Source organism: Nipponia nippon, unplaced genomic scaffold (genome assembly GCF_047370975.1).
Source record: "Nipponia nippon isolate SJK-2023a ecotype South Korea unplaced genomic scaffold, ASM4737097v1 scaffold_4, whole genome shotgun sequence".
NCBI classification, from domain to species: Eukaryota; Metazoa; Chordata; class Aves; order Pelecaniformes; family Threskiornithidae; genus Nipponia; species Nipponia nippon.
In genome coordinates, this window is record NW_028262358.1 from 67137694 (window position 1) to 67157519 (window position 19826).

Here is a 19826-nt window from a genome sequence, read left to right on the forward strand (position 1 = left end):
ATGCTAGCATATGCTTAAATTGCAGGGAAAATTGGCATTTTTGAAACAGGTTTTGTGTGACTGGGGCTGTAGATAGGCAAAGCGTTACTATTTGTGCAGTGCTATTCATAAGAATAAGAACTGCTGTCAGATTTAACTGCTTCTGGTGCGGCAAGCAGAGGGAAGCCTCGCTTGTTGCAGTGAGCTCATGCACACAAACACACCAATGCAGTGCTTTAAGCTCTTCAGGTAAGCAAGGGAAATTAATTCAAACCATTCACGCTGAAACTCAGTTTGCGACTGCAGTGTTTTCAGTTCGTGCATCTCAGATAAACTCTGCACTCACTTACAACTTCTGCAGAATGCTGAAACTTCTGTTCTTACTAAAGTGATCCATCTCCAACCCTTTAGTTCTCACCTTAGCTCTCACACTTTTTTGTATTCTGTTTGATACAACACCTCCTATTTCCTGAGATGGACTGCGCAGTCTTATGCTACCTTACCTTTATGGCTCTGTGCTTTGGCTTCTGAGTTATTTCTGGACAATGAGCAAACCTAGAGATGTAATGGGCAATGCTTAGCTACTGGGGTAAAGTTTTTAGTTCATGCACCTGTAGCTGTTGGTTGGATTTTCCAAATGCTGAGATTCAGGGTTTCCTCACGAGTAGGCTGTTATTTGGCAAATGACTGTGATTCAGATCATGAGTTTTTAACTGAATTAGTGTTTCTTCTGGCAGTAACAGTACTTAAAACCATGGCTGATATCCAGACTTCTTTAAATTAGTGGAACAATGACTCCACATAGATGGAAACCCTGTGCTGTTAAGCCTGCATAGTGTTTGAAAGACAACTGTAAGACTTCACTCTTGCATAGTTTAAAAAAGCGTCTTATCTCTGTTGGTCTCTAGTATAATTGTTATCTATAGTGCTATTAAGAATGTTAAAGAGATATCAGATTTCAGCATATAGTGAAGTGACAATCCAGTTTGTGTAATCCTGTTTGTTTTTAAATGTTTGAGTTCTGCGTATTTTAATTTATTTGCAGGGTGCCCCAGGTCACCATTGTATCGCAGTGTGTGGTTTTGCTGGTGACTGATAAGATTAGCACAAACTTCAGTTACGTTCTTCTTAATGAGGGGATCTTTCTGTTCTGATACCAAGTCTTGTTTTTAGTTAGTTAAGGCAATGCAAAAATAAATAATCTTAACATACTCATTCATTATATTGATTGCTAGAATTAATATGTTAAATAAGGACTAGAAAATAAGAGAATTTATGATTTAAAAAAAATTTTTTTTTTCAATGTCCACTATTTAAATTAAGGTTCCCGAGTTACCTGAAAGCTGACTTTTAAGTGAAAGCTTTCTGTATGCTAAGTATGCCAAATAACTTGAACAGAGGAAGAATCTGCCTATGAATAATAATGTTTCCCTGCCCTTCCCAAGACCTTTCATTTGTGATAAACAGGTATGACTGATACTGAGGATAGGACAAGTTTAGTGACAGCTTTGAAAAAATGTTATTTAAGCGAGCAGAAGATGGGCATTTCTCAGTAACTACCTGCAAAGTATATGTTCATATTGCCGGGCCAGACTGGCAACAAACGTGGTGCATATAGGCATGTTTAAGTGCAGATGATATTGAGAAAAGAACTGGAGATCAAAGAAAGGCCATGCTCTGTTGGTGAAAGAAAGACAAAGGTCCTGTAACCTAAGTGAAGCCATTCCACAATACACCAGCCGAGCATCGTCCTAGTTTGAACGGTGTCTTTTCCACTGGGTTATTTTAATTCTCTGTTGTGAAGAACTTCTTCTGACATTTACGCCCTCTTTGCAAAAGCTGTATTTCTTTTTGAACAAATCCCTGAGTTTTTTGTGAATTACATCAGTGCTTAAAGCTTTGCTTGACCTCAGAGGCTCTTTTGCAATCAAGAGCACTAGCTAGCATTGTACAGTCTGTACTGCACAACCTTGCATTGAATACTGTAACTCAGTCAATCCCTGCATATCGAGCTTGCACTGTTTATTTTAGAAAACTGAGAAAACTACCATAGATTCCTCTAATGAAAAATGAGGATCTTCCACTTATGTCACTTCGTGACCCACCAACTGAGGAAAATTGTCCATACGTTTTACAGATTTCATCCTCATCTATTCTTAATATACTCTCTCAAATTTTCTGTTTCAATTACCAGTGGCTTTCTTATCACTAGCTGATACCTTTTTTCGAAAGGGGCAGATTGTCATAAAATGTAGGCTCGTGTTGTGCTTTTACAAATTGTGGGTTCATTCTGAAAAGATCAGACACTATTACTGTGTAACTACTGTCAGTTTTACCAACATGACCTTCTCTCTCTGAATAGAATGGTTTTTTTCATTGCTGAGGAAAATCTAACTTTGATTTTGAATGGAAAATCTATACTGATTATTTTTTTAAATATATATTCTCTGGTATAATGATTGCAATTGTACTGTGCCTACACTGCAGCTACTGTAGAGCTTCACTGAAGATATACTTTTTGACACTTTTAATTGACTCTTATTTACACAGATGACAAATATGTATTTGACTGAAAGTATTTATGACATAAATACCTCAGAATTAAAACAAAACAAAACACAACCAAACATAATTATAGAAATGTATGTATCATCAAACCTGAATTTCAAGGGGTACAAGTATTGCAGCCATATAACTTAGTTTCTGCAATGTAATAACACTATAATTAATTACTCGATAATTACCTGTTCCTATCATCTAACTATACTCACTACGCTATGAATGCTAATGGATAACTGTAATTGAAATGTCAGACTTTATATGAATTTGTGATGTAATATGTAACAGAACTCACTAAATGAACGATCAATACAATAAAAACAGTTAATCAGAAAGAAACCTGTATCAACCAAAAGGGATACATAAATCTCCCTCCTTGTGTTTGGATGATTCCATACACCCCAAAAAAAAAAGAAAAGAAAGACTGGAGATATGTTTTAAAGGTAATTTCTTCACCTAGCATATTTCCTGGTCATGGTATTTTGTGATGTACATGTCTCAGACAAGCATTATGGTAAACGTGACTGATTACTTACTCTGACAAAAAGAAGATTTGTGGTTAAAATTCACAGAAGTAACCTAAAGGATGTTGCTCTTACGTGTCACATCTCTGAAAGCATCCAGTTTGGAGTGACAATTGACATGTAAATTCAATGTGTTTTTCTGTGTAATTTCAGAATTTCTGTGTAGACACCACCAGGAAATTGTGCTCAAATCAGGCTGCCGATGTGTTGGAATTACAAGTTAGTTGCCAAAATGATTTGGTGCATCGTGAGAATAAGAAGGACGTGACTGGGAAAGCTACGTTAGTGGAAACCAGTGTGATTAAAGGTCAGTTAAGCTTTATGGTTTGAGTTATTAATATAACTAAGCTTAACCCCAGCCCTGATAAGTAATTTACATACAGGATTATCTTGCGTGATTTCACTTGGAATCTGTGGCTTAGTCAAAAGAGATGAAAAGTGAACATTTCTGTTCTTCCTCCGTAAATGCCGTAAGGCAAATTCATTCAAGCTCTCAACAGCCTCATGGTATTAAACTCTGTTTGACACTGCAGCATGAATATTCAATAGCTTTTAGGAACAGGCGTGTGCAAAAGATGCGCTATCCTTTTGCTTTAGGATGATGCTTACACATCATCTCTTATAAAAAACGTTGATTCCAACAGGTGTTGAAGACAAGCAAGCAATATACATTAAAGATATGAAAATCACATTTTTGTATTTTGAAGAAAAAAAACAATATTGAGCAAGTTACTTGACTGATAATTGGTTTTAAGGTCACCATTTGCTTGGATTTCCCAAGCATTTTTGATAGCTGGTTAGTTTTTCTACTGATCTTTCAAGATTTTCCTTTTTCAGAAAGGAAATGTACTGAAGTTGAGAAACTAGATGATAAGAGGACAAATCCAAAAGACTTTGCACTTAATATAAAAAATTCAATTGATTTCATTAATCTGTCAGCCACAGGTTATATCTGAAATATGAACACATCACATTAATGACAACACTAGAACATTTGGAAGACTAAAGCATAAATACCCATCCTCACAGCATTTGTTCCCTGATAATTGATATCAATGTAAGAGCTTCCCATAAAGTTTCTCTTTATTGTCTTGTCATTCAGCGTGTGAGACTCCTAAAAAGGACTGCCTATTTGGAACTACGCATGTTGAAACATCCAAACGCAACATAAACAACTTTTATAGTGAAGAATTGCTGTGGCATGTTGACTATTCACTAATCGTTATTGCTGTGCAAGTTGACTATTTGGGGACTGTTTTTGAAAGGTATTTTGGTATCTGGCTGCTTTGAAAGACAATCCCAAATTTGTTATTTTGTGGCTTTCAAAAATCTCCCTGCAGGCTCCATTTTGTCACTGCTTAATGATTTGATTAGATTTTGTAGGAATAAATGGTGAAGCTTCCTATTGGCAGCTACAAAGGACAGTATCATCTGTTTAAACCCCAGAAAAAAAACCAAAACAAATGAATACCAAGATGGATTAATGTTGTACTCTTTTGTGCCAAGGGAACTACCTGCAAATCACTGCGGCTTGACTTTGAAAACTGCTGTCCATGCTACAGGGATCAGTGGGATCACGTGCATGGGTTAGTCTCTGTGGGGTGAGGCAGGCATGGGAAACAGGGGGGACATACCTGAAGAAAACATGACCAAAGCATCCTTACTGAAGCAAGCCAGGCTTAAAGTTTATGCTGAGGACTGGCTTATTAACAAGCACAGGAGTCAGTGCTCATGTAGGTGCTTTACTTGATGGGTTTAGACTCCTCACAGACAGGGAAAGCCACACAGGCTAAGGTCACATAATGGTTTTACAGTCAAGATTTTTCAAAGATTTTTCTCAATGCAGCCACGCAGTTCATGCAGCGAGAAGCAGTGTCATACAGTCACTTCCGGTGCTTCTTACAGGAACTCTGCAGTAGTTTTGAAACTGAGATCCCTTGGCTGAGAGAAGCTTGGAGCTACTGTTACTAAGGCTTCAGCTCAATAACAGGACTGGGAGGTGGACAAGTCTTTCCATACTTTGTATTGGAACCATCTTCCTACTCTGAGAGTATTTGTTACCATTTGTGTTTCTTTTGTCACTGGGCACCACTGAGAAGAGTCTGGTTCCACCTTCCTCACATCTTCCCATCAGGCATTTATACCCAGTGATAAGATCCTCCCTGAGCCTTCTCTTCACCAGACTGAACAGTCCCAGCCCTCTCAGCCTCCCCTTCTATTTCAGATGTTCCGGTCCCTTAATCATCTTCATGGCCCTTTGCTGGACTCTCTCCAGAATGTCCATGTCCCTCTTGTACTGGGGAGCCCAGACCTGAACCCAGAACTCCAGGTGTGCTCTCACCAGTGCTGAGCAGAGGGGTAAGGATCTCTGCTGGCACCTCCTGGCCTAATGCAGCCTAGGAGGTTGTTGGACTTCTTTGCCACAAGGGCACATTGCTGGCTCATGGTCAGCTTATCTACCAGGACCCCCATGTTTTTCTCTGCAAAGCTGCTTTCCAGCCAGTCAGCCCCAGTTTGTACTGGCGCACGGCATTATTCTTCCCCAAGTGCAGGACCTTCCGTTTTCCTTCACTGAACTTCATGAGATTCCTCTCTGCCCAGTCCTCTGGTCTGTTCAGGTCCCTTTGAATAGCAGCACAACCATCTCGGCCACTCCTCCCAGTTTTGTATCAACTTCAGACTTACTGAGGATACACTCTGTCCCATCATCCACGTCATTAATGAATCACAGTTCTGTAGCAGACACCTATAGCAACGTTGCCCATGTTGGTTTGTCTGCTAATCCTGGCCCAGGAGCTCTCAGCAGGCTCTTCACCTGGCCCTAGGCAGAGGGCTGCCTCTGTTAGCCATGCTACCAGCAAAGTTTCTGCCGCCTTCTTCATGCTGCTCACTCTTCTTGTTAGTTCACGCAGTTTGCGGTGTCGGACACTAGAAAACAGACTTGGACTTTTTGCAAATGTTCTTGATTTGTACCTTCTACTGAACATGTTTCAGCACTGCAGAGAAACAAGGCAATGTTGCTGACTGTCTTATCTGCCCTGGTTGGAGACTGCCTGCCTTCTCTCTATTCATTCTGGGGCAGTAGCATTAGTCTTTTGTCCATCCCATTGAGCCTTATTTATATGATTTCCTTGATAAGTCTTTTTCAGAACCTCCAAGAGCACTTGATTTTTTATTTACTATTTTTCACATTCTAGCACACGTCTATTTTTCTTAGCCAATTTTTCATTTGTTTTTAATTCCGGAACACTCCAATTGAGAAGAAAGTTTTTTCTAGGGACTTTTTCAAGTTTGAAATTATCTTCTCTTAGCTGTTCTTGCTCTATTTCCTTTGACCTTCATTCCATTAAAATCCCAACCTTTGTTGTGGTATCCCTTCTGTGAAAGCAGGGTTTTCTTACCTGCTGGTTGTGACCCACGCAACAATCGTAACGGTAGATCACTGACTTATTTCTTCCTGCTTCCAGTACACGCATTTCTTTTAAACTTCAGGTATCAATCGGGTTCATTTTTTTCCTACCTATTTCCCTGAGTTTATGGCTAGAGACCTGTGCTTTGCAAGTAGCCCGAGGTGTACAGCCAAGAGTATTAGAGAAAAAATGGTGTTAGGGCTGCTGAAGTCTTGTTTGCCTCTGGTCCTCCAAAGATTCATAGCACTAACTCTTCTCAGCTGGCCCAGTTCTTAGCAGCGTTTCTGATTTCAAAGCTCATCAATCGTATGTATGCTGCCTCATTCCTCATGAAAGCTGCAATTAGTTCATTTTAAGTTCATCCTATGTACTGTATTAGGTTAGACTACTCACAGAAGATCAGATAAAGAATAACCTTTGTTACTGAGGGTTTTCAAACAAACTCTTAGTACCTCTGTTTAGTACACACACAGAAAATCGAGTGGTAGTATCATAATGTTTCTTCTTTTGCAAGGCTAGGAAATTGCTTCTTGTTTAATTGCCTTGGAGTATATCCCTGTACAAACTTTATCTAAATTTGAGTATAGTGTGAGTTTGAGCTAGGCAGATTTAACCTAGACCAAAAAGCAGTGATGGATTATACGCCAACATACCCAAATCAAAGCTAAATTTTTTTCTGAAAGATGTGTGTTAGTATAGCCCGAAATTATTGGGCTTAATTCAAAGATAACTGCAGAATTATACAGGAGATTGGATTAGGTGATATAGCAGTTCTTCCTGGCCAGTCAAGGGATCCCCATGAGTCCACTGTTGCGTGCAGCAAGCTTGCCTGTTCCAGAGAGTGTACTCTGCTCTGCTAATTCACAGGATAATGGATTAGAAAATATGTCAAGACTAATAACACAGACACACTCCTGTGGGTTTTGAGTGGGAGGAAATGCACCATTCACTGACTAATCTTTAAACTTCCACTGGTGAATGTTAAGGCACCCTCCAAAGCACCAACCTGTTTCAAATTCCTAATAAGGATGTTGAATCTGTGCTCTCAAAAAAACCCAGTTACAAAGACAATTACTACTTCTTACCAAAGGCCAGATAGTTCTGCAAAGAAAAGCAACATGTTTTTCTTTCATTTTTAAGGCCTCTATTGTCTTCCCTTGCAGAGTTCATGTTAATAAAGATAGGATTTATTATCTTTGTTTCTAAGAAATTGAACCTTTTCCTCTGTTGCAATTAAACCTGAATTGGCCACTAAAGATGTTATCTTATTTTCTTATATTTGACTGAGTTTGAATTCATTAGAAATAATAGCAATATCTGCAGGATAATAACTCTCATCAGAAATCTGCTGTATCAGTTTTTCTTTAACCTTGAAATTTATTCTAAGTGGAGTTTCTGAAACATTACCTAATCTTCTTGCTCATGGCTTAGGTTTCTGGAATTGTTACAGTCAGCAATAAAAAAGTGTTTATGTTGATTTTGTTTATTGATGTCAGGACGTCTTAGGGAAAATATTTATATATTCTGACTTTAGGCACTTGATTTAGGAGGCCAGTAGGCTGGAGAAAGAAAAAAAATGGAAGGGATCTTCTGTTTGCAGTTGAGGATGCACATGTAACATCTACTAAATTTGGCAACAAAGATGGTTTAAGAAATTTCTGCACCAGTGCTGTAGCTTGCTGTCCCATCAGTTAGGACAATACATTTGGTTATGGGGCTGTGCTCTAAACCAAATATTAAAATGAATTAAACATAATATCTCCAAAATCTTAAAGCAAAACATAGAATTCCAAATTATTTTGAAAAAAAGCTCTTCTTTCTTTGGTGTGGTCACAGGGATTTCATACTAGCATTCTGAATTAGGCGCATAGGGATAAGCAATATGAATTAGGAAACCTTTACTGAATGCATGTATGACAACTGTCTCCAGCTTCCACACTTTAGCTCAGTCTTTGATTAGGGCAAAACTGTTATTAGATCCTTTGGCTCCTATGGTCCTGTAACTATCTTAAAAAAAATAATTGGACTCCTTTTCCTGGATTTTGGGCTGCGAACACAAAACTTGTTCTTGGCTGACACATCTTCTGAGATAAGTTTAAAAAAAGGTAAGAAATTGTCTTAAAATAAGGTGATCATATCATTTCATAGGATGGTGGGTACACTTTAGTAAAATATATTTAAACATTTTCAATCATCTTTCTTCTTAACTAAACTCTAAGTTGTTGTACAGCAGAGGAAAGCAAGCATAGGCTCTGAATCCTTACATATTTCCCTCGTTTACTAGATATGACTGATTTGAATTGCAGTAATACACAGAGGAACTTGTAGAAGTGGTTGCAAGGAAGAGGTATCGCAGTGTTACATGTAGGGTAACTAAAGGGGACTTCACATGAGTCACCTCTCCTGCTCTCTGGCAGTGCTGCCTGGCTCTGCTCCACCAGCCTTGTGCAGAGCCGCACCTGGGAGCCTGGTGGGGTGCGTGATGGTGGCCTGGCCCTTCTCCTTACCCTCTTGCAGGAAGATATGATGAGGCCTGAAATATGCAGTTGTTTAAAACTTGTGGCAACTGTTTCTCATCTGCAGGAGCTGTAGATACACTGAGGATTTGTTTTACAAAGAGGCAGTAGTGCAACAGTGGCAATTAGTGTCTCTAAGAATTCAGTAAAACCAGTAAGATAGTAACAAAGAAGAAAATTAAAAAATAAAAGGACAGTTAAAGAGGTCAACTGATGTATCTTTCAGGAAATTTAAGATTTTTTAAGAAATTAAATTTAAGATTAAACTTTCCCAAGCAACAGGTTAGTAGAGTCCAGATGGAGATGAACATTACCCATACACAAATTACAACCCTACAGTGCATATGAATTATTTTGATTGTGGCACTTAACAGTTTTTAAAGATATGCTACATCATCACATGAAGGAACGGTTGATGGATACGAGCTCAAGGAACAGTCCATTAGTTTTATGGGCTCTGATTTTGCTATCACTCAATAGTTTTCAGTAGTACATCATATTAAAACCACTTTTGCTAATACTTTTATCAGTGATTCCTTAAGTGTTCTAAATCACCCGTTCGCAACACACTCCCTAAGGAATTAGTTCTCATTAGCACTGAGGAGCACCAGAACCAGGCCCACTGCAAATAAAATGCTACTGTTCATAGATTTGGCTTATGCAAATGCCTTCAGTTCTGTATATATTCACTTAAGTGATGTGCAGAAATAAGGCTCTGGTTCTACCATGTTTAGTTCACAATATTATTGCACATAATAATTCGCAACTATTGTTTTCAAGTTAGGCATAAATAAGCACTAAATGTTATTATGTGGTTGAATGTTGATTTATGCAGCATAAATCCTGAACTGAGATATTTAGCACAGCTATAAAACTGTGTATGGTTACGGCCAGGAGCGTTTAGGTGTGCATGTACATGGGTTGGGGTTTCTAGCACTGGTTGCCTTCAAGCAAGGGTCCTGATGGGTTGGGTTACTTCTGTTGCCTACATTTTGAAGGAGGGCAGAATGGAGAGTTATGACAACTGTTTGTGACCTTGAAATTTGTGAAAAAACAGCAAATACATTCCAAGGGAAAAAAAAAAAAACCTAACCAAATCCTACCCACTCAAGGATACAAGTGAGAGAAATGGAAATTTTTAGTCTGCAGAGCACTAGCCTTCCACTATAAAGGCAAACGTAATTATACAAATTGTTCCAGGAAGAGCAGAATTAATGAAATTTGGTTTAATAAGTAGTCAGGTCTGCTGTCCCCTACCGCTTCTCTCCCCCTTCCCTGATAGTAACCAAAACTCTCCTGATGGCACCCCCATCAAATGAAAAAGAGCAAGTCTGGAGCTATATGCGTATTAAATGGCCAGCCAATATCCACATGCTGATTTATCCTGCCGTCTGCTGCCAAATGGACTGCATAACGGCTGTGTTCTGCACGCTTTTCTTTCAATAGAGGAACTAATTCAACTCTTGCTTCTGTAACCACGTTGAGACTTCTGCGCCCTTTTCAAATCTGACTGAAATTGGCAAAAAAAACTTTTAAAAGTACTGAAGAGATTGACAGATGGATAGACAGCATGATGACATAATTCCTGTTTTCTTAGCAGGCTGAGATGGCATATCTGATTCAGTAATTCAGTGTTGAGGCTAATAGATTTTTTTCAAACAAGGAAGCAAATTGCATTGATTTCACTGTTCAGAATTCCCTTGGGATAGTTCAGCTTGTCCCATTCGTTGCTTAATGCTTTATAGAAGAGTAAATATATACATTTCAGAAGGCATCCTACACAGGCTTGGGACTGGGGACAGCTGTGATTTAGTCTGGCCTGATGACATTAATTTGCTTTCTCCTTGAGCTGTCTTGCTTAGAAGCGTATCATTTTGTTTGCGTGTTTTTTCAAAAGAAGAAAATCTAGCTATGCCATCCATGAGCAATCTGTACTTTATATGCGTATTAGCAAGTCTAAGCGCACAAACAATATTTCCCTTGCTGAATCACAGGGATTAGCTTATTCTTTCAGTGCCTGTTTTATTCATTAGTTTACTTTTACTGATATCAAACACAGCCAACTTGCAAATGAACTACAAACCTGGAAATGCTTATTAACAAGATAGCGGCCACATGTGTGAGTGAGATCTTAATTAAATTTCTCATCATAGGTTTTTTTTTTTTTTTTCCTTTTGATCCCTAGATCTGGAAATACTTTGCCAATTTACTCATTCCTAAAAAGTAGCAGGGGGACTTGTGAGTAAATTGTTCTATGATAAACTCTGTGCTGGTGTGGCCAGACAGCTGCTTGATTAACTTAATGGTTATTTCTGGCCTTAAAAATTCTATAAAGGAGAGGATCACAACTTCACAAAGAAATGAATCCTGCCCAGTTTTACAGGAAGAGACAGCTCAGCCATGGAGAGTCTCAGGAGGAACAGAACTGGGGTTTGGAGACGAACAAAAGAATGTTTTCTTGGTGAAGGGGAGGGAACACAGTGCTTGCAAGGATAAGCTTGGGAGGATTCTTGTTTGAGCAGCTCAGTCCCATAAAGAAGGACCTGTTTGACAAGCACGGCCTTGCTGCAGGTCTGATAGGCTGTGAGGCCTTGTGCACATTTGCAGGTTGTTTCAGGTTATGTCATAGCAAACTAACCAAACAGGAACAGCTGTACCAAAAGCAGTGTTTCACACTGAATTGCCATTTCAGGTGAAACTTTTTGCTTTAGAGACACAGTATCCTCCCAGCTCCCTTAAATGTGAGGCTTCCTGACAAGCCCTAAGGGTGAGGTGCTCTTGGCAGGGGAACTCCTGTGCTGCTCCCCTGGCTAGGCTGCCTGCTGCTGCTGCAGCTGCTGCTGCTGCTGCTGCTGCAGCTGCTGCTGCTGCTGCTGCTGCCGCCGCCTGACTCTTGCCCACCACCCTGGGCCAAGGGATGTGGTGGCTCTGGAGGGGGGAAGTGGGGCACTTGGTGACTGATCCTTGTGGGGTCCTGTTCCATGTGACCAGTGGTCCCATGAGTCTTGCATAGCTACCTTTAGCCCCAGGGAAGCACTAGGACTGTCTGGGGAAGGGAAGGAGACCCTGGGGCCTTCTGGCAGCAGCCTGTAGCTCACTGGTGTGAGCTGTAATGTGAGGCTGCTGCTGTGCCAAGATTCAGAGCAGAGCCTGTCCCATCACTGGAGCTGCAAAAAGGCTTCCCATGAGGGTCTCTGCCCTTGTGGGGAAAAGGCCACTGCTTTTTGGAAGGTTTGTGCTCAGTATTGCCCCAGGCTTGTCTAGGTGGATGTAAAGAAGTGTACTGCAACTTTTCATTTTAACCTCAAGCTGCTTTCAAGCCTGCATCTTTGTTTGTTATATTGCCTTCTGAATAAGAAGAAACTGGGGGTTTGGCTCTAGGAAATCCCAAAGTAACACCACAGTTTCCCAGCTGCAGAGGCTCATCTCTTCAGGCAATGAAACACAAGAGCATGGGAGCACATCTGCAATAGGGATGGTACGTGCTGCACATGGCAAGTGGACTGCTCTTCTCGTGATGTGGTCAGACAATTTTATCTGCCTGCTTTTGCGATGTCAGTGATCACACTTTTTAACCATTTTAATAAACCTTAGAGTTAGCTGTGGACAGCTAGCAGGGAGTGGACAACAGATTATCCTGTTTGCCTACAGACTTCGAGGTACAAGTATTATGCAAAAACTGAAATAGGAATTCTTAAGAGTGAAGACTCTCTTATAAAAGTCTTAGCTGGTTTTCATTCTTGATCTGCCACAGGTATTGTTCAGGAACTTGAGCAAGTCATTTAAGATCTCTGTGAAAACGAGAAAAGTGAGGAGAACATTGCTTGCTTTGTTTTTTTGCTTTTGTGGTTGTCTGTATGAATTGCACATTTTTTCAGGGCAAGGGCAGAGTCTTCTGTCTCCTTACAGTTATATTTTGCTAATTGCTCAGGTCTAACAAATAAGGCACTTGGAAAGTGTGAGGCAGAAAAGGAGGAGGAGGAGGAAGAGCACAACTACGACTATGTGGATGAAAACATAATTGAAAATATAAGAAAAGTATTTCAAGACACCACCATTAGAAATAAGCATGCACTCCCTGAAGGAAGAAGGTGAGTGTGACCTATGATCACTTATGGATGCAAACAAGTGCGGGCAGACTGATTTTTCAGGCTGGCTGGTAACCTTCACTCCCCCAAATGAGGGAGGGTTTCCCCTGGGAGCTGCTGCTCTTGCCCCCAGTGTTCTGTGAGTAAAGCAAGAAGGGCACCTCTGAGCTGCTGCCTGTGACACCCTGTCACTCTTAGCGATGTCACCTTTGTCAAAGCAGTACCTCTTGTCATTCTGGTGATAGAAGTGCACAGGCAAAACCAGGTTTACAGATAGAGACAAAACCTTAATTAGACCAACAGTTACTCCTACAAAAACACACAGAAACCCAGAGAAAGGCTTTGTATCTGAAAACCTGTCTAATTTTTCTGATTTGTGCCAGTTTGCTGTAACAAATTATAGTACTCTAACTGCAATCCTTTTCCTCGTTTTAGAAGTGGGTGCCTTGTTGTGCGTGACTAAGGTTTGTCTCTTAAAAAGCTTTCAGGAATTATCTGTGTTTTCACTAAATCCTTGAGGTTCTGCTCTGGCAGTCTGCAGAGACTTAAAGTGCTAGTGAAGGGGGCCTATGCTTCTGGAAAGCTCCAAGCATCATTTCCAACTAAACACAGATTAGACTTTTTTCTAGATCTGAGTGAAACTGTGTAGTCCCAGCTTTTTCCACTCACAGCTGAACCTTCTATGGACTTCACTTGATTTGGCTGAATTGCTTCTCTTGTTAAGAGAAATCCCTGAAAACCCAGCAAAACTTGAAACGTTGTGTTTCAGAGATTTAAAAAATTATTTTATTATGAAGTGGTATTTTCTTTCAAAATGTACTTTGTATTTATTTTAAAATGGCATGCAATGTTTCTATTCTATTTGAGTTAAGCAGCATACTGAATCTGAAAGAAGATCTTATTTTTTTCTGAAATGTTCAAACCCCTCAGAAACATGACATCCAGGGCAGTGCGTGGTAACCGTGTGGCCATCTCTTCCCCTGTTCACAGCCACGGAAACTCCAAAGTTACAGGAAAGACTGAAAAATGAAACAAAAGTAGGACGTAGGACATTTCACACAATGCATTGCTTCCTCAGTCCATGCCTTATCATGTAGAGAAGTTGAGAAAGAGAGAATGAAACTCTTTTGACTAAAATAGTCCTTTTGACTATAGGCATTAAGGGAAAAAGCACAGTTTCAAGAAGCAATGCCAACCTAGAGGATCAGCCTCTAATTATACTACTTACTGTCGTGGCATCAGATCCTTTAAGACTTTATCCACCTTCCCTTTAAACTCCCTATCAACAGAGGCAAGGTTTCACTTTACTAGTTGTCTTCTTTGAGGGCTCTAGCAGAACATGAAAGAAAGGACCTTTGCCACCTTGAGGGAGATCACTGCCTGTCTTGGACTATGAAGCAATCCCATAAATTATCATCCTCGGTAGATGACAGAGGTATCCACCCTCTGAAATCATTAGCTAGCCAAGGAGCACGTAGCTCCTCCAGCCTGCTGGTCTCCCACTGACTATCAGAAATCCTCCATTATGGCTTTTATCTAGCACTTAAAATTTCTATCAAGCTGCCATGCTTGCACTTGTGAGCATTTTGAGAAATATGGATTTGATGTGGGCATATGAAATTAACCTTTAATGTGGACAAAAGCCCTATAAAATATCTAGCCAGGTAAAATGATTGATGGAGCTTAGAAAATCAGCTTTTGAGCATGTATGCTACACAGACGGTTGAAGGGGCTATTAAAAATAACCAAATTAGCTGTTTTAGGTTTACTTACAGGCAAATAATGCACAAAAATGAGTTGTCTCTTGCACCTGTGCCAAATGCGTAACATTCGATCATGTTAGTTCTTCAAGAATTCATCAGTCAATCATTTCCCACCCGTGGTCCCTCCTTTGCTCAGGACATTTATGCTATTTATGAATATCCACTTTTAATTATTTGGTATATATGTTCTATTAAAATTAAATCTATTGATCCAAATTACTTTTAAATAGTCATGGGGGTGGGGGGAGGAAATTGTTTTAATGAAATACAGAAGTAAACCTCAACAGTCAGGCGTACTTTGAGAAAATCAGTATTTATTATTTGCAGTGTTTCATCAGCACCCCAAAAAAATCTTTCCACAATCAGAGCCAAAGCATGCCAGGATGATATTAAGAGCTAGTCCTCACCCCAAGTAGGAGGGAGAAAGAAAGAACAGAGATTTGCCTCAGGTCATTGCTATGTTAATTTTGATAGAATAAATATGCCCAGAGGGTCAATGATGTTAACATGACCTCAACACTCCAGAACAATAAGCAATTAAACAAGGGACTTGACCACACATGCCTGAGCTTGCTATAGCAACAACCATCATCAACGTATTTTAACCTTTCATTAAAGATTCAAGAGAAAGTAGGAAAAAACCCTGAAAGCATTTAAAATGTGTGGCTTTCTTTTTAACAATGCAAGTTTCTTTCCTTTTACTGCCATGACTTGTTTTTTGGGGGATTTTTTTTTTTTTTTAATGAGGAGAGCCCTCAGTTTCACAGCCTTTTAGAACTGTCAATAGTGTTTTTTCTTGGGTATGAGAAAAATGGAGAGAGAGAAAGTTCATTGCAATGAACTGGAATAGCTCTGGTGCTGCTATAATGTCTCATCCCATGTGCCTGCAAACTAAAATGAGATGGAGGCATGCAGGAGCAGCAACAACACCAAACAACAACAGCAAAACCAGAGAAAGCAGCTTCTGTCTCCAGTGCTGATAGCTGCTTGTAACCTCATGGCTGGAAAAGGACAGAAACAACATGGTCTGGCCACCTGGAGAGCTGAAAATGAGTACTGGTGTCAGGCTGCTTCAGGACATTGCTTTCTGGACTTGAACTGCACACAAGCACTGGAAAAGTCTCAGCTGACTAAGCCTGGGTGCTTATTAAATAAGAGCCAAAAAAAGAAAAGTAGAAAAGAAATGCAATAGGGAATGAAAAAACTACGCAGCTGTGTTTTTCTCTTGTTGTGAACTCAACAGTTGAGGTTGTTTTGTTTGAACAAAGCACTTTTCTGTATTTTCAATTTGTACTGATTTTTTTAAAAGTAATTGTATGAAACAGACTGAGATGGAACTTTTTTTTTTTTTTACTTTGGTTGTGCTGAGATGGAGGTTCTTCCATAACAGAAGGCTACAGACAGTGCTATAAATGAAACCAAACTTTTCTGACCCCACCGCATCTTCATTAATCCTTTTGTACTGTTTTTCTATGACATTTCTCCGGAGCTTTACTACCACTGACCCTCTAAGCTAGCTGTTTCTTTCATAGCTCCCCTTGCCTTTGGCTGAAAGGCTGAGGCAAACTTTGCAGCCTCAGGGATATTGAAGTGAGGAACCCAAATCCGTGACTGGAGTTGTATGTTCTCAGCTCTTTTGAAAGTCCCTCTCCTCCTAAGTAGTTTTTAATGCAGATTTAGGGGCATCACCTACTTTGCTCTTTTCATTGTTAGGTAGTTTTTCTACTACCTGGTGTTTTCACTTTTCCCTAATGTGCAAACTGAAGCTTTTTTTCCAGGGTGCAATCAATGGTGGAAGGAAGGAAGGAAGAGTCGAGAGGGAGCAAATAAATAGTGTGCTGGTCCGAGAGCTACAATTCAGTTCTTAGCTTTGACACAGGCAGGACTTCAAGCAGCATGTCTCAAAGCAGTTGTAGGACCAGAGACCCTAAAGGCAGGGAACACTACCAGACTACCATGATTATTTAGATGTTCTTCCTACATGCACAGATCTTGCTATTCCCCTAGAGGGCAGATTAAAACATGCGTTTTTGTAGTGTGGCAGAGCTGGGAACAGAGCCCACTGGTGAAGTCTTAGCACACTGGCATATTTCCATTAAATATTAATTAAGTTATAAACTAACTTCCCTCCAGGCCTGCATCTCTGTTACCCCAGCCCCAGGGCACACCCATTGGAAGCCTCTCTCCAAGAGGGGGGTATCTCTTCTCCCATGTCTGCCAGACCAGCAACGTGACACAGGTGTCATGGGTATAGTCACACTGGAGAAACACCGGGAAAACTTTCTGCTGGAGTCACAGCTTGCACTAAGTGAGCTCTTTCTCCCCGTATAGGTCAAACATTTCCCTAAACTGCATAAGCTGTACCAGTAAAAGAAAAATTTACTGGTATGAGTTTTACACACTTAGGCAAAGTTGCTGGCATAGCTGTGTCTGAGTCATATATTAGTTTTATTTTTGCTGTAGTCTTGGGATTGCTGGTATAATTGTACTGACAAACCATTTTACAGCACAGACGAGCCCTAACTTGCAGCCATTAATTTGACTCAAGAGCTCATTCACCTGCACTCTCTGTGTAATTTTTAAATCCAAATGTAAAGGTTTCCCATTTCATCCTGTCATTTTGTTTTGTTTGTTTTCAGAGACATCTGAAGCAAAATAATTCTGAAATTAACTGGAAACAAATAGGAAGCCGTGTCCTTCACACATTAAGATCGACTGCAACTGTAAGAAAAAGCTGCTCGTGAAAGTGTCCTCCTTGTCTCATGAAAAGCATACGAGGCTGTAATTTAACTATAATAATCCCCTGAGAAACTAAACTGCTTACTTGTCCTAAATAAGAAGTCAACCCAGCTAATGTCTCATGACCCTTTGAAGGGACAAAGTTCTTTTGTACATATTTATTCATGAATTCAGATAATGATGCCAAGTCCAATCCTTCATTCTTATTGCACCTGAAATACCAGTTGATTTTCTGAACCACTGTAGGGCATATGCAAAAGGAATATCCCTTATTGAAACAGCTGCATGGTTGTTTCTTTTGGTTTTTGGAGGAGGGAAGGGTAGAGAGGGGAATGAAGGGTTGTCTAAGGCGAAGGTGCATTTCTTAAGCCAGTCGTGTATGTTTCAGGTTAAGGCTCAAAAACTGCAAATGACCAGATTGTGCCACTCTTTCAGATGATGAGCGATGCTTTATTGCACAAGTAGTACTGTTGCACCACAAGTAATTCACCCTGGAAAGCAATGCCACCCCTCCTAGAGGGAAGTGCTACTGAGAAGGACTGGGGGTGCCTAAATTAGATAGCATTGCCATCTCCATAACTCCTTGCACAGCTTAAGTTATCTAGACTCACACTAGAGCTGTAGATTTTGCTATTTTGTTCATCAATTTGCTGAAAACACAGCCAGGAAGGAAGGACAGAAGCTGGAGCTGAAAGAGTAGTGTTCAGGCCAGCCCTCCCTACTGAGAAAAAGGCACATGTGGTCCTCTTTAAGAGGCCTGGGAAAAGCAGTGCTGAAGAGCTTCTCCTGCACCTTGTGGTACCTTGTATTTCCACACAAGTGTCTGGGGGAAGAGGCAGCCCCAGGTGCCTCTCTGCTTCATGTGTGAATGGCCAACACTGCCGCACTGGAAGAGCAGCACAACCTCTTCTCCTTTTTTCAACAAAACAAGTGTTTGCTTTGAAGGATTTCCTTTTACTTTATCCTTCTGAAAATGAAAAATAAGAGCCAAATGGTTACATGGTATTTGAAAGGATACAAGACCTCCTTGTCCCAGAAGGAGGGACCTCCCTTTGTGCCCTGCCCTACCCTGTGTGTGCTGAGCAGTGGCAGGGAGAGCCTCTGCTTACAGAGACGAGCATCTCAGTGGGCTTGGCAGTGAGCACGTCATCAGTGCTGATATTAGAGCTGCCACATTCCTGCTGGGATCGCTGTGTGCAATCACACAAGCTGCACAGGTAGAGTGTGCTTAACGTCTTTGGGTGTCACTGGACCTAGTTCTCGTGTTCTGGCAGAGTGAGTCTGATGATACACATCATTTATGGCATGATAAGAATAAGAACTGGGCAGCACATGCATAGTGAGTGCTGTGTGTCTACAAGTGTTAGATCTAGGGCAAGTGCATATCTCTCTGGCAGTGCTTTGACTCTCAGGGAAAATTATTGAAAACTGATGTGTAAATACACAGTTGATGTGCCAAGGGTTTCCAGACTCAACAGCAGCTTGATCGGAGTGGCATATCCAGAAATCCCAGACAGCAGGGTGGAGAAAGGGAACATGTTTAGAAAGCCTAGACATACCATATTTTTAGTCCTATGAGGAGTTAAAAAGCAAATGCTCACAAAAATGCCTTAATATACTTTAAAGAAAAAGTCTTTTCAAGCAGAGAGTATAGTATCTTCAAACTTGCCTATTAAAATTCTACTGAATGATTAATTTTCACTAATGCAAATTAATTTAGAATTTCTCAATATTGTCTCACATTAATTTATTCAAGATAAATGTTCATCCTCGTTAAAATCAGTTACAATTATTAAGTTACAAGTATTAAGAATATCGCTCAGAGTGCTTTGTTTCCATGCATATGTAGCATACAGCGTTTTGCATATCACTAGTTAATACGGAGGCTTGCAGGTGTGTACAAAACTTGTAACTCGCTGACACATCACTTGTGCTCATTTGAAATACCTTTCAAGCATTTTTCACAAAAGTCTGTATTTCTCTTTGTAGCAGCTCAAAACAGCGCGGTTTGTTATGCCAGCAAACGCAGCCTGGTATTTAAATAAAAGGAATTTGTTGTGTGTTTTACTGACTTTTTTCTACTTTTTTCTACTTTTTTCTACTGAATGTGATGTTGTCCTCTGCTGGATATCTGAAAGATATATGTTACTACCACAATTTTCCTTCGCTAAAATACTGGAAGCCTGACTTCTGCAGCTAGAAAGGAAGAGAGGAAAGCCAACAGCCTCCTGGGCTGCATTAGAGCAGT

The 19826-nt window shown here is 40.2% G+C and overlaps 1 protein-coding gene across 2 annotated transcripts in view; it reads left to right on the top strand.

Annotated features, from left to right (window-relative positions):
• THEMIS (thymocyte selection associated) overlaps positions 1–19600 on the top strand; it is an 82766-nt gene extending 63166 nt beyond the window's left edge. For both annotated transcript variants that reach the window (XM_087775654.1, XM_087775655.1), the window contains exons 5-7: positions 3216–3369; positions 12920–13079; positions 17479–19600. In XM_087775654.1, coding sequence (XP_087631780.1) covers positions 3216–3369; positions 12920–13079; positions 17479–17488 — 324 coding nt within the window. In that variant the 3' untranslated portion in view covers positions 17489–19600. The remainder of the gene's footprint in view (positions 1–3215; positions 3370–12919; positions 13080–17478) is intronic.
• Positions 19601–19826: the final 226 nt, after the last annotated feature.